Raw genomic sequence first — 16,056 nt, 5'->3', positions numbered from 1 at the left:
CTGGATCCTGCAGTAAGATGAATATTAAATAATATAATAATGCTTTGTATTGTACATCAATTCTAATATTCATTTAAATAATTAAAACAATAGAACCATATAAAAATTATCATATGTTCAATCACAGGAATCCATATAATGTAGAAAATGGACAAATACACACGATAGCCCTTTTCGTAATTAAGGTCTGTTGAGTAGAAGGTCTGCTGAGAATAATTTAATCTAGTGAAAATATTTTGTACTGCATGTTTCCAATGAAATATTCATTTTAATAACTCATTACAATTGCATAGTGGTTTTCATTTGAAAATCTCAAAGTGATTTACAAATGTTAACAAATTAGGCCGTACAATGCTTTTGTGAGTTAGAGAAGAGCTATATAGACATCACTTTGCACACCATACTGAAGCACAGCCTCCTCTGGAAACATCAGCTGCTTAACAACATGAAGGGCTTGTCTGCACTTGCCCTCAATTTTGAAGGGGACATAGTAAACAGGGTGATGGGAGATTACTAATGAAGTGCTGCAGTGAATATGCAGCACTTCATTAGGCTAAATCTCCCCTGCGGCAACTTCGAAGTGTCAAATTTCCAAATGCTGGCATGCATGAAGTGCCCGCACTACTTCAAAGTGCCTTTACTCCCCAAAATTTTGAGGAGTAAAGGTGCTTTGAAGTAGTGCCAGCCCTTTGAAGTGCACGTGGCTACGCAGGTGCCGGCACTTCGAAGTTTGATGCTTCGAAGTTGCTGCAGGGGAGAATTAGCGTAATGAAGTGCTGCATATTCACCGCAGCACTTCATTAGTAATCTCTCATCACCCTGATTACCAACCCCTGTTGAATCAGGGGCAAGTGTAGACCCAGCCTAAGTGTAATTTAGTTCATAGATCATCCCTGACAGACATTTGTCTAAACTGATCTTAAACTTTTCCACAGCCTCCCTAGGCAATTCAACCTCATGCATGACCATCCTGACAGAAAGTTTCTTCTTATACCCAACCTAAACCTTCTTTGTTGCAATTTAAACCCATTGCTTCTTGCCCTGTCCTTACATCAAAGGTTAAGTAGAATATTTTCCTTCTCCTTGTAACTTCCTTGTAGGACTTGAAAGCTCTTATAATGTCTCCTCTCTGGCTTCACTTCTCCAAACTAAATAAATCTATTTCTTTCAGTCTTCCCTCGTAAGTAGGGTGACCATATCTCCCTTTCCCAAATACAGGACAGGGAGATATGGTGGGAGGGGCAGCTCTGTCAAGCTCCAGGAAGCCGGGAAGGAGGTGGCAGGGGCTGTTGCTCCCCAGGAGCCCTGAGAAAGCAGCAGCCACTGGCCCCATCCCAGAGCATTGGGAAAGCTGCAGCTGTCTGACTCCCTGGGAGCCCTGGGGAAATGGCAGCCACTGGCGATTCCCTGGAGCCCCAGGGAAGCTGAAGCTGCCAGTGTTCCCCAGGAGCCCTGGGGAATAGGCAGCCACTGGCCCTACCCCAGAGCCCTGGGGAAGCCACAGCCACCAGCCTCCCTGGGTGCCCCGGAGAAGCAGCAGCACCTGATGCTCCGCAGGAGCCCAGGGAAGCAGCAGCTGCCAGTGTTCCCCAGGACCCCAGGGAAGCAGCAGCCACTGGCCCTGCCCTGGAGCCTCAGGGAAGTGGCAGCTGCCAGCACTCCCCCTGCTACTTCCTCCAAGGCTGGGGGAAGTAACTTCCATCAGCAGCTGTGCTTGCGCAGCTGCTGGCAGAACAGGTCGGGGGGTGGGGCAAATGCAGGACAATTCGTCCCTTTTAAAAAATGTCATGATGCCTTTTTGCGTCGCAAATACAGAACTGGCCCACCTAATATGGGGTGGATTGTCACCCAACTCATAAGCCATGTTTTCTAGACCTTTAATTATTTGCGTTACTTTTCTCTGTACCTTCTCCATTTTCTCAACCTCTTTCCAGAAATGTGGTGCCCAGAATTGGACAAAATACTCCAGTTGAGACCTAATCAACAAAGATCAGGGTAGAAGAACGATTTCTTGTATTTTACTTACAACACTCATGTTAATGCATCCCAGAATGATGCTTGCTTTTTTTTTGCAAATATGACACTGTTAAGTCATATTTAGCTTGTGATACGTTATGACCCCTAAATCCAGTTCTGCCCTACTCCTTCCTAGGCAGTCATTTTGCATTTTGTGCATGTGAAACTGTTCCTTCCTAAGTGGAATATTTTGCATTTGCCCTTACTGAATTTCATCATATTTACCTCAGATCATTTTTTCAATTTGTCCAGGTCATTTTGAACAATAATCCTGTCCTCCAAAGCACCCTTGCATCTTGGCATCATCTGCAAGATCTTACAGGACTGAGTGATGAAAAGGGAATTTGTTATTTAGAAACACCTAGGTGCAAAGCTTGCGGGGGCCAAATTCTGACCCAGGTATACACACATCATTCCCACTGACTTCAGAGGACCTGTTTCATTGTTGTATCTTACGTAGTCATTTTGACTAGTACAAAATACTATCCTATCAGGATGGCAGCAATTTATACCCACTTGATTGTGATATACATAAATAAGATGGAAGTCAACAGTGAATTGGACCCCAAGTATCTGATTTCCAGACATGCAACAGGCCTACAGATCCAACTGAAATCCAGTAAATGCTGAGTCATCAAAACTTGTGAAAATCAATCCCTTGGGTCTTTTAAGGTGGGCATTGGGAATCTGGGGCACGCATAATTAATGTGTAATTTTAAAAAGGTGGCTATGTTAATTGGGATAAGCTGCTGCAGAAGAATAGGAAAGTAATATTTTTGATTTGGCATATTTTTTTCAGTTTTGCATTCCTATGTGACAGAGAAGAACCTTTGGATGACTTTAAATTATCTTCTTTAGCCACACAATTACATGTAGTATTTTATGTATAAAGAAAATAATTTACAATCATTTCAAGAGATCTTGGGATTTTTTTTCCTCTCACACTCTGGACAGCAATACTATTTTTAGTTATCTATTACAACACAGTTAAAATCTTTTAAAATAGATTTCTACTGATCATTTTACTCCACTGTGGCTCTGAATTTTTAAAAATAGGCAATATGTAAAGTCTTTTCCAGGTCCATGTAAACATAAGTTAGCAGCTCTCACACTTTAAAACATGCATTGATTTGACCTGATTTTAACCAAAGCATTGAATAGCCTTCTGGATACATTTGTTGTTTCTTTCTTTTACACTGTTTATTTTGTAGAAAAAAGTATATAAACACAACTCCCCCTTCTTGTTACCAGAACAAAGCATCAAACATTATGTTATGCAGGAACCTCATCATGAGTCAAAGGAATGTATTCAATGAAGAGGACAGAAAAGGAGACATAAATAAATTAAACAGGAAATGTGTGTTTGCATGTATCTTTTTATTTTGTATATTAGCGTAACTGTTTGTCTTTCTATGAGTGTCTCTGACTGATGCAAAAAGCAGAAACAAGAGTTTGGTTTATTAGGACAGTGGAAAGACACAGTACAGGAATTTCCATCATCTCCTTTCCTCCTGCCATGGATAGTTGCCTCTTACATCTTCAGCTTTATAAACATTAAACACTATCTTTAAAACTTATAAAGATGCTTTCCTGTATCTGGAAGTGATATGGGTGTGGGTATAATGATGGTCTGCTTTTCAGTCTCTTTGTAGTACTTTCTGTCTGTGAACAGTAATAGCCGGAAAACCCTGCTCTGCTTCTACAGTTCTATGATAGATCCTGATCTGTTGGAAAGGTACAGGGCAGTCTGGTTAGCATGCCAGCGTGATTAGGGATAGGAGCATACTTGTTATACATGGAATTTTGGGAGACTTTGACAACCAAATTCTAACAAGTCTGTACTGATCATGTGCTGCCTGGGATGTTTCAAAGGCTCATAACTTAACAAATTTGGTGGATTTTTTATAGGCACCACACATCCATGACAATTGGGTGACCACCCGGACAAATTTTAAGTTTCTGCTCTAAAACATAGAAGCTTTAGAGCAGGCGTGTCCAACCCGCAGCCTACAGGCCACATGCGGCCCTGGACAGCTAGTAATGCGGCCCTACAAGATCGTAAACTTTTAACATTATTATGTGATTTATATACATTAACTATATTATATATTTTATATGCGGCCCAAGACAATTCCTCTTCACTCAATGCAGCCCAGGCAAGCCAAAAGGTTGGACACCCATGCTTTACAGCTTTTTAAAAAAATCTTGCACACAACTTTTTAACATATTAATTTCATAGTAAACCCCCTGGTTCTTGGATTATGTGAAGGGTTTGTAGTATTTCTTTAAAGCCAGTTGTGTTTTTGTAGACCTCTACCATATCTGTCTTTAGGTATCTGTTTTCTAAACTGAACAGTTCTAGGTTTTTTTCACCTCACCTCATGAAAGATATTCTATATCCATCAGCATTTTTGTTACCGTTCTCTATACTTTTTCCAATTTTAATAACTTTTTCTTGAGATGAAGCAACCAGAACTACACACTGTAGTCAAAGTAGAGGCCTTACACTGATTTATACAGTGGAGGAGTGGGAAATATCCAGCCCACAGCCTTGATCTAGCCCCTTTTTTAATTTCATTCAGCCTGCAGAAAATCACTACACCACAGCCTGGGAGCCGTGAGCCTTGGCACCCTCACAACCCCTACTACCATGTGGCTGTAGCTGCAAACACCTACTTATGGTGATCCAGGAAGCTCAGCATGCTATCCTTGCCTGAAGGCGCTGCCCCCACAACTCCCATTAACCTTGAATTTTGGGCAGTGAGTGTTGTTGGGTGCGGGGATGTGTGCAGATGAGGGCAGTGTGCAGAGACCAGGGACTGCAGAGGTATGCTAACCATTTCCAAATCCAGGAGCTGCTGTAGATAAGCACTCCAACCCTGCACCCTAACTCCCTCCCTGACCCCACACCCCAACCCTCTGTCCCACCCTGAGCCCCTTCCCACATTCTAACTCCCTCCTTGAGCCTGCACCACTATCCCTGACTCACCTCTGAGCCTACTTCAGTACCCTCTCACCCTGCCCCACATCCCAATCCCATCCTCCTGCATTTCAGACCTCTTGGCCCCAACCCAAAGCTCCCATCCTGCACCCCAACTTCCTCCAGCCTGGAGCACCCATCCTGCACCCAACTTCCTCATTCTATCCCAGTCAGATCCCTCACCCGCCTCCCACACTTCAACCCTGTGCCCCAGCCTGGAGTCCTCTACTGTACCTGACCCCCTCTTTTTGGCCCAATCCCAATTGTAAGGTTATCAACTTTCCCAAGCAGATACCATTCTCATTTACTTTAATCATGACCAGTTAAGAAAGCTGGCAACCCTGATCCCATAGCCCAGAGGAAACCCAAGGACTCTGTGGGCGGTCACACACACATGGTTTGTGTGGGGCCTATGACTGTTTTTTTCTCCAGGTCAGTGGCTCCCGGTAGGAAAAATGCTACTCACCCTGCTATAGTGGCATGTTGCTATTTACTCTCTTATCTCTTTGTTTTCTAATGGGTCCAACATTAACAAAGTAATGCACGCCACTACAATATTAACTGTACCCATCTTGACAGATTAATAACTTGATGACTTTTAAAATTCACCAGCAATAAAAAAATTATATTTGATCTTTTGTATGATTTCATACTGTAAATGAGCAATTAGGGAAGAGGTGAGGTTGCATTTGATGACTCACCAAGTACATTTAGTCTCTGGGCTAACAGTAGCTCCCACTGACTAGATTTAGGGCCCAGTTCTTCATTCTGCTGAATCTCATGGTGACATTGGGTAGCGGATTTCCCTGCATAAGGAACTCAGGGTTGGGCTCCCAAGCTGTTTTGTAAACACCTTACTTGCATGGCAAGTATCAGAGGAATAGCCAAGTTAGCCTGAATCTTCAAAAACAACAAGAGCTCCTGTGGCACCTTATAGACTAACACCTTTTGGAGCATGAGCTTTTGTGGACAAAGACCCACTTAATCGGATGCAAGACGTCTTTGCTCCCGAAAGCTTATGCTCCAAAATGTTAGCCTATAAGGTGCCACAGAACCTCTTGTTGTTCTCGAAGATGCAGACTAACACAGCTCCCTCCCTAGGGCCCCTTCTTGTTACTTGTGGTTAGTGCTGGTAGAAGGAGCCCAGGTAATAATGGTGTCTCCTCCGCACTCTCCTCCTATGCCGCGCTACTTCAAAGTTGCCCATCCAGGACTACGCCCGACCCTTGCCCCCGAGGGCAGAAGGAGTCACTACACGGGGGGGCGGGGGTTCACCCCCATGCTGCGCAGAGCAGCGGCAGCTGAGCGAGCGCGTCTTGCCCGCTCCAGGCACCAGCCGAAACCACCAGCTCTCACTGAAATCAATGGGCCCAAGTGCAACCCCGGCCCCAGACAAGGGTTTGTGCCGCTTTAAGAGTTAGAAGCCCAGGTTGCCCTGACGACACAGACAACCTCCAGCGGCTCTCAGCGCCCATACACCAACCCCGCCCAGTCCCAGCGCTCCCTCAGCACGGCCCCGCCCCGCCGCAAGGACACGTGACCCACCCTGGCTTCCCACGTGGCTGCTTTCCCGCGCTTGAGGCGGGGAGCGCAAAGGAGGCTGAGGTGTCCGGCAGTCGCAGCTATGCCGGGGCATCACCGCTCGCTGGCGGTGGCTGGGGGAGGCGAGAGCAGCGACAGCGACGAGGACCGCTGGGTCATCGGTTACGTGCCGGAGGAGCCGCAGGTGGGGGGACGGGGCTGGAAAGAGCCGTGCCGGCTGGGCGTCCAGCTCCGCGGCGGTTGGTGCTGGGGCCTGGCTGGGGTTAGGGTTCGCTGTGGGCCCCTGGCCGAGTTGGTGCGCGACCTCCGCGTCGCCAGAGCGTCGTCCTAGGGCGGCCCCAGCAAAGCCCATCAACTGTCGCCTCTGGCCCGCTCTCGGCTAAGTACTGTCCCAGCCGGGTACCGAACCCGGGTCCCCGCGTCCCGCTTGGTTGTTGGCGTGGGCCGTCTCCAAGCGAACAGAACTACACCGCGCGTCCGTGCGGAACATAGCGCCGCCTAGTGCTTGCGTCTCGCCCTTACTGAAATAAGGGTGTACACCCGTTATGTACCAGAATATTGGCAGCAGCCCGGACAAATCGCTGTATGGCCTAAGGTGCTTTTGTAAGAGGGAGGGGGAATTTCACTCAGCAGAGCTCGATTGTCTCTTGATTATCTGCATTGGAGCTTTGTTGCACTTGCAGGGGATAGTTTTGAGCTTTTGGAGGTTTCTGGCAGCTTCTAGCAAATGGATGTTATTTAGATTCCCGTGCTTTGTAGGATTCAGACTTAAAGTTGAGATCTACTTGGAAAGGGACTTCAGTGGGGTATGTCCAATAGATATGGAAAGTAGCACATGTGTAAATGTTTTGCTTAGTTGGGACCATTTTCAGGGTTCAGTAAATATTCTTAATTAACCCGGTTGCTAATTTGTGAACTGTATGTGATCTGAGGTTTTTGTTGTTGAGACTTTGCATTATGGGCGATCAGATTAATAGTTTGCTTTTTGTGCCCTCATTGCTATAGGTGAGAGGGGAATGAGCCATTAAGTTTGAGTATACAGAATGCGCAGTGTTTTCTCAGTGGCTGCTTGCACATTTCAAAGAAGTTTCAACACTAATGTGTTGAAAGTGGGTATTTAACCCCATCATACAGACCATCTCTGAAGCTTTTTTTCTTGACCCCTTCATTTATCCCTCCAGTTCAGGTAAAAGTAGCAGATTTGATGCTCCCTTTGGCTGCTTCTGAGCTCACCTCCTCCCATGGAAGGTGGCATGGTATTGAAGCAATTTGAAGCAGGCTAATGAGGAGCTAATTCAGTGCCTCACTAGCATAATGGCAGCCATGCAAATTTCAAAGTGCAGACTTTGAATTGCAGATTGACAGCATAGGTGCGGGCAGCTTTGATATAAGTGCCCTGCTTTGACATTCTCTTATTCCCACCTAGTTTGTCATCACAAACACCCTTTTCCTCCAGAAAAACAAATTTTAATACTTCATGGTGACATCCTCGATTGAAGCGCTGGCACCTTATGACAGTCATCTTCTGTGCTCAGGATTGGTGTAATGTTCTTCTCACACGTGGAGTGACTAGCGCTGATGACTGCTGGACTGGTCACTGCCTTATTCAATTGATGATGGCAATTAGGATTGTTCCTAAATGGAGAACTTAAAGGAAACTGATCCAACAAAAGATCAAAGTACAAGGCTTGAAGGACCCCATTAGGTTAAGTGACTTCCAGATAGTGCTCCAAAGGAAGTTGCTGGCAGTACACCCTTAAGATGTGGAAGAACACTGCTGTCAGTTGAAAAATTCCTTCAGACCATCTTAACCATCTTCACCAGCGTGTATGAGAACGTCAGCCTCACTGAACATCAAAAATACTAAGCTGCTCCACCAACCCTTGTCGATGGAACCATCTTAAGTACATTTGAGCATTACCAATACCTAGGAAGTCATCTTTCCACTAAAGTCAATGTTGATGCAAAAATCTAGTGTCATTTGAACTGTGTAAGGTCTGTTTCTGGCTACCTGAGACAAAGGGCCTTTGAAAACCAGGACATCTGTAGCAAGACAAACCTCCTTGTATGCTATGCAGTGGTTATTCCAGTGCTACTGCATACATATGAAACCTGAACAACATTCAAGTATCATTTGAAGGCAATTGAACAATATCATCAATGCTGCTTCAGGACAATCCTAAATATCCCTTGGGAGGATAGGTGCATGAGCACGACAATAATTGGAAACCCTTATCATTCACCAACAACTTCGTTGGACTGGTACAATGGTTTACGTGTCTGATCAGCGCTTCCTAAAACAGATTGTTTTCTGATTTGAAGGAAGGATAGATGAATGTTGGGGGCCAAAGGAAGCAATATAAGGTTGTGCTGAAGGCACACGTGAAAAAGTGAAGCATCAGTGTCTACATGTGGGAGGACCTTGTCTGGTACCGTCCCCGCTGGAGAGTGGTAATCTGTGTGGGGGTGGAACAATTTGAGAAGTCCCACTGCAGTGCAGACAAGGAGAGGTGAAGGAAAAGAAAAGAGCAGCAAAAACTGTCTTGTGCGCCTCCAACAGCTACCAACACCTGCCTTTTCTTTGATAAGACCTGCAGCTCCAGAATCAGGTGGATCAGCCATCAACAGACTCACAAATAGGAAGGTGACATGAACACTCTCTCTAGTTGTTACCAAGTGACTGCCAAAAGAGAGAGCGAGAGAGAGAAGAGACTTTGTGATTTCCCCCCCCCCCCCTTTGGTTTTATGAGAAGTATTCCCACTGCATGCACAGCCAAACCCTCATGCTGCTTTAAGTATGAGAGAGAGCTGTATAGCAAATTTGATGGTCCTAGCTTTTACTGTTTAGGAGTAGTTCTTGATCAAATAGAGAGTGTGTGTCCACACTTGCATTCCTCTTTTGAAAGAGGTATGCAAATGAGGTAAATCGAAAAGGCAAACGAGGTGTAAATTTGCATATTGAGCACCTCATTTGCATATTCTAATTTCAAAAGAGCTTCTTTCGAAAGGAGGAAGCCAGTGTAGACGCTGCTCTTTCGAAAGTAAACCCCATCTTCGAAAGAATCCTTCTTCCCTAATGAGGATAGGGCCTGTGTACTAACACTATCTTTTATCATGGGATGAAGGGGGTTCAGCTGCTGAATCCTACTGCTAAGCAAAGCAGCCACTGACTCTTGCCACTGGCAACACAGTTGGGAGTATTGCTACTAGACTGTACTGCCAGCATTGCACTCAGTACCCTCTTTGACTATAGGTAGCCTTGTTATATGGCAGTATTTCTCAACTAGGGGTATATGTACCCTTGGGGGTACACAGAGGTCTTTCAGGGGGATGTATCAACTTATTGAGGTATTTGCCTAGTTTACAACAGGCTACATAAAAAACATTAGTAAAGTCAGTACAGTCTAAAAGTTCATTCAGACAATAGCTTATCTCTGCTCTTTATATGCTTTATGCTGAAATGTTAAGTACAATATTTCTATTCCAATTCATTTATTTGATGAGATGGTAAAAAGTCAGCATGTTTTCAGTTGTAGTCTTTTCTGATAATTTTGTATGTTTTCGTAAGTAGTTTTTTTTAAGTGAGGTGTAACCTTGTGGTATGTTAAAACAAATCTAACATCTGAACAGGGCACAGTAATCTGGAAAGTATCAGAGAGGGAGCCATGCTAGTCCGTATACTATCAAAACAAAAAAGCAGTCAAGTGGCACTTTAAAGACTAACAAAAGAATTTATTAGGAGAGCTTTCGTGGGACAGACCCACTTCTTCACACCATTGCCATACCAGAGCAGACTCAATATTTAAGGCACAGAGAACCAAAAACAGTAATCAAGGTGGACAAATCAGGAAAAAAAAAGTAATCAAGGTGAGCAAATCAGAGTAGAGGGGTAGGGTGGTGGGGCGGTCAAGAATTAGGTTAAGCCAAGTATGCAAATGAGCCCCTATAGTGACTCAGAAAATTCCCATCGTGGTTCAAACCACATGATAATGTGTCGAATTTGTATATAAAAGACAGTTCGGCCGTCTCTTTTTAAGAGTGGTGTGAAAATTTTTCTTCAGTAACACGCAAACTCTTAAATCATTAACAGAATGGTCCACTGCATTAAAATGCCGGCTAAAAGGTTTGTGGATCTGGAGTGTTTTTATGTCTGTTTTGTGCCCATTAACTCTTTGTCTAAGAGAGTTTGAAGTCTGTCCAATATACAAAGCATGTGGGCATTGTTGGCACATGATGGCATATATGATGTTAGATGAGGAACGTGAGAATGTGCTTGTGATTCTGTGACTAATACAAATATTAACACAGTACAAATCAAGGATGGCCTGATCAGTACCACACTGTAATGGAAACCCAATGATCACTATAGTTACCTATACCCTTCTAGCTTCCATCCTGCACACATAACTAGATCCATTGTTTACGGTCAAGCTCTTAGATACAATCACATTTGCTCTGATCCAACTGATAGAGACCAAAAACTACAAGATGTTTACCAAATATTCATAGACCTGAATTACCCACCAGGAGAAATAAAAAAATAAATCAACAGGGCCAGACGAATACCCAGAGACCAGCTACTCTGAGATACGTCCAAAAAAGCCAAGAACAGAACACCACTGGTCATCACCTACAGCCCCCAACTCAAACCACTGCAATGCATTATTAAAGACCTACAACCTAATCTTAATCAGGATGCCATGCTCCAGAAGACAGTTTGGCAGTCTCTCTTTCAAGAGTGGTGTGAAAATTTTTCTTCAGTAACACGCAGACTCTTAAAACATTAACAGAATGGTCCACTGCATTAAAATGCCAGCTAAAAGGTTTGTGGATCTGGAGTGTTTTTATGTCTGTTTTGTGCCCATTGACTCTTTGTCTAAGAGAGTTTGAAGTCTGTCCAATATACAAAGCATGTGGGCATTGTTGGCACATGATGGCATATATGATGTTAGTTGAGGAACATGAGAATGTGCCTGTGATTCTGTGACTAACCTGGTTAGGTCCAGTGATGGTATCTCCAGAATAGATATGTGGACAAAGCTGGCAGCGGACTTTGTTGCAAGGAAAAGTTCCAGGACTGGTGTTCCTGTGGTATAGACTGTAGATGTGGGTGAGAATCCTCATAAGGTTGGGAGGTTGTCTGTAGGAGAGAAAAGGCCTGTCACCAAGGGCCTTCTGGAGTGTGGCATCCTGATTAAGGATAGGTTATAGGTCTTTAATAATTTGTTTGTAGTGGTTTGAGTTGGGGGCCCTGTCAATTTGTTACTTAATTTAAAAAAGGTCGAGAAATAGTTGTATGAATTAAGTTACCAATTCTGTTGTAGAAGGCTGAACATTAGACTCTCGCTCCAAGAGCTTTGTTGGTTCATAAAAATCTTATTTTTGAAAACTGTAACGCAGTATGCTGGAATGTGCAAGAGGAGCAGATCTTTTGAGTGAATAAGTATTTTTACAGACACATGTTGCAGTGTATTACTGCACATAAACAACAAGAAGTCCTGTGGCACCTTATAGACTAAAAGATATTTTGGAGCATAAGCTTTTGTGGGTAAAGACCTGCTTCCATGCAGATTTTTTATTTATTTTATTTTCCTTTCCATGCTCTTTCACTTATGTTGCTCTTTTTTAGTAAGTAAGAGCAGAATCTGAATAAGTCCTGCCAATTATTCAGACAAAAAGGGAAGGAAGCAATAATTTTTGTTCTATTTTTTTCCTCACCATGCTTTCCAAAGAACATTAAAATTGAGCAGAAAAATGGGACATACTGTTTGTCATAAAATAGCCTAGTTCTGATTTTATTTTCTTGTGTGTTTAGCAGTTCGATAAACTGTTGCAGTTAGAAGACAAGGATGAAATGTTAAAGAAAGCTTTGGCTTCTGGGGATGTGTCCATGGTTGAAGAGCTTTTAAATTCAGGTGAGAAAAGTGGACTGTGAATTTAACTTAAATTTACTGAACTTAGGAAAATGTAATTTGAAGATCTTCTGCATTTCTCATTTCAGTCAGCAGTATTGCTAAGCGTGTGTGTGTATAATCAAATATTTGTAAAACAGTATAGATTCAGTATTTATTCAAAATGTAATTACAGAATCACTGTCTCCTTATGAGTGGGTCCCCATCCAGCATTGTTACAAAGTAATACTTTTCCGGGAATAACATTTGTATATTATAGCTCCCATGTTCAGAATTCTTGACTGATTAAGGTTTCCTTTCAGATGGAGTATACCAGCGGTGGCCAACCAGTTAGGGACTAAGAGCCACATGGGTAGAGTGCAAAGACCTGTGTATTATATATTTATTTTTATCTATCTATATAAATATTTATATAAAGAGAGAAATATAAATATGTAATACGTGATTCAATGCCCTCCCCCAGATCCAGGCACCACTGCTCCCTGCTGTAACCCAATCCTACAGCCAGAACCAGGCACCCCCAGTTCCCTGCTGTAATTGAATGCCCTCCCCCAAAGTCAGGCACCCACATCCCCCACTTCCTCTAACTTGATGCCTTCCCTCTTCCCCCAAAGCCAGGCACCCAAACCTCTCACCTGCAACTAACTCAATGTCGGCAACTCACCGGAACTGCCACTGCCGCATGCATTCACCACCAAGTGCTGGCGTGTGTATGTAGAGCAGCGGACAGCACTCCCAGCGCACGTCTCCTAGGCGAAGCTGCATTTAATGGCTTAAAGAGCCACATGCTGCTTGAGAGCCGCAGTTCGGCCACCCCTGGAATATACTAAGCATGCTGTATAGTATCCACTACCTCCATTTATTTTGTTCTCTTCGTATTTTTAAAAAAAGAGATTGCAAGGTTTGCAAACAATCTTTTATAAATTTATGGAGTGGGGGTTACCTTGAAGGTGAAAGTTTAGCTATTTAGGATTTTTTTTAATACCTATCCTGGTTGGAATTTGTACACACATGCTCGTTCACGAGCATGATTGTGCCTGTTAGTACTTTTAAAGCAGTATTTCTAATTTGGTTTTATAATGGCTTACTCCCTTTAAAAACATCTCTGTTAATCCAGAATTGCAGGACAGTTAGCATGGTCATTCATGAACTAAGCATACGAATTAACTTGCCTCATGGTGATCTGCACAGAGTTGTGCTTCAACAAAAAAGCAGAGTATAACAGCCAGGTACTTTTGATAAAATTAGTGTAATTTGTGGAAAGTTGTGGCTTGTTGGCAAACTCAGGGTTTTATTTTCAGGTATCAAACCAGGTGATATATCTTGCAGTTCTGAAAATAAAAATGGCCTCTCTCTTGACTACAGTATGAAATGATTGTTTTAAGCAAAGGACTGTTATGGTAAAAATTATAGTTTAAAAGGGCAAAGCAAATTAACGTCACTTAGAACGAAATGTTTGTGACAAAACTTTTCTTGTTGATAGCTGGAGCTGATTGCGAGTATTTCCTGTGTAGTTAGGGTTGCCTACTATTTTAAGTTATAATTCTTTGGTTTTGAGTGTCTAATAACTTAGGCAAAGTTTAACCATTCAGTGAGAAATTTTTTGACGTGGCTGATCTGCCACAGTTTTTTTTAAATATCATTAGCAAAAATTGTGTAGCTCATTCTGAGTCTGTGCAGACTGCTTAGCCACCCACCGCTGAACCAATCTTACATTTTTCATTAGTTTTTTTTAAAGAACTGTAGTGTAGGAGCTGGAATTAAATTGGGTGAGGAGTTTGTTCTGGGATCATGGAGGGAACTTTTGTCTTTTTGAAAATGCAACAAAATTAGCTCAGTAGAACTTGCTCAAGGCATACTGCTAATTTGCAGCCTGAGCCCAACTTCCTGCCTCAGGCTGCATTTAAGAGTATGTCTCTACCAAATTCAGGCCTGTTCTGGGAGCCACTGCATTCCCTCTCACAAACTTAAGTAGCCCATGAGAAATTACATATAGCCGAAATCGGAGGTGAGCAAACATTTTACATCTATCCCCAGTTTTCATTCCTTCCATTAGCAGCTCATGCACACACCCTCCCGCCTCCCATCTGTCTAATGTAATCCAAATTGATGAACATTTCAGTTATGTTTGTATGAAAAAAACCACTTTCAGCACGTGAGAAAATAAGTATGTAAAATGTAAACTTTTTTTATTTACTGGTATATAAAGTGAATGCATATACATAAAATAGTAAAATACTTTAACGAGATGGATGAGTCTGAGACCCAGCAGCCAATAGTGCTGTGCCCCCCTTTACAAAATTTCACACCCCTCCTCGGGGGGCCCACCTCCTACTTTTCGCATCCCTGGTCTAAATGTTAATTTTGCCTCATAAGCAAATTTGGCAAAGTGACTGGGAATTAACCTGTTTTTTTTCAGTAAGGAAATAATCTACCCCAAGCTTTTTGGAATTGGAACTGTAACAGGGCTGAAGGGAACTCTGTGCTTATGTTGTTGTGGTATAAAATCTGGGTTAGCAGTGGAAGTGAGTAGCCAAGAGAACAGGGGATCAAATAAGTCTTTTATTTTCTATGTAAAGAGCCTCTTTTAATTTACATGCAATTGACTGCAGAAATGCCATTGAAAAAGTTACCTTAGAAATTCATGTAAATAGAGTGAATAAAATGTGTAAATACAGTTAAAACAGCAACTTGGGGGTGGGGTACTATGATTAAAATTAGCTGTTTCTTCTGTCCTCAGAACAGTTCTTACAGATACTCTTGGACTCTGTAGGGTACGCTTGACTCCTTAGTTACTGCAAAAAACAATGTCTTGAAGACAGTGGCAAAGTCGTTATTGGAGAAATTCAGAATTAGACATTTATCATTAGTTTATTTCACATTTTTCTTTTCAGGAGACTATAGACCAAGGACTTAAGTGGTTTTTCTATTTCATATTTGTCTTCTTGCCTCATTTTCTCTTACATCCACAAACATTGAAAAAGTTGATTGCTCTGTGGTGGCCAATAAGGCTAAATTCTGAGTTAATTCACTTGCCAATATGCTTTGTTCTGCATTTCCAAAGACTGAATTCAAAAATTCTAGTTAAGCTTGGGCTAGAGCTTGGTCTTTCTGTGTTGCTGCTCAGAGAAATTAGGTTCAGAAATAATAATTAACATCTGGTCTTATCTTTTAGACATACTGACAGATTATGCAGGGCTATGATTGTTTTGAGCGCTCTTGCTGTTCCAGAGAAGTGAGAAATCCACCATTAGTAACAGAGAGATAGCTGTGTTAGTCTGAATTCTACCAAAACAAAAAAGCAGTCATGTAACACTGATGAAGTGGGTCTGTCCCACGAAAGCTCATCACCTAATAAATTACTTTTTTAGTCTTTAAAGTGCTACATGACTGCTTTTTTTGTTTTGTTTTAAATCCACCATTAATTTACCTTTTTTAATTCTTAGAGGACAAATTAACTGAGTCTGAGTGTGAACAGATCATGTGCTTAAGTTTATTTTAGGGATTGGCTGAACAAATCAGTCTTTACATTCTCTTGATTTTTTCCAAAGGTGTCAAGTGTCTTGAATCTATTGGGGATAAGAGTCTGTATGTGCAACTTGACCT

At 42.5% G+C, this 16,056-nt stretch overlaps 1 protein-coding gene across 1 annotated transcript in view; it reads left to right on the top strand.

Moving 5' to 3' along the window:
• Positions 1-6,620: 6,620 nt before the first annotated feature.
• Positions 6,621-16,056, top strand: part of ASZ1 (ankyrin repeat, SAM and basic leucine zipper domain containing 1) — a 104,922-nt gene continuing 95,486 nt past the window's right edge. The window contains exons 1-2 of the mRNA XM_074984099.1: positions 6,621-6,722; positions 12,354-12,453. Coding sequence (XP_074840200.1) covers positions 6,621-6,722; positions 12,354-12,453 — 202 coding nt within the window. The remainder of the gene's footprint in view (positions 6,723-12,353; positions 12,454-16,056) is intronic.

This window comes from Carettochelys insculpta, chromosome 1 (genome assembly GCF_033958435.1).
Source record: "Carettochelys insculpta isolate YL-2023 chromosome 1, ASM3395843v1, whole genome shotgun sequence".
Lineage (NCBI taxonomy): Eukaryota > Metazoa > Chordata > Testudines > Carettochelyidae > Carettochelys > Carettochelys insculpta.
This window is presented reverse-complemented; position numbering and strand designations above follow the sequence as displayed.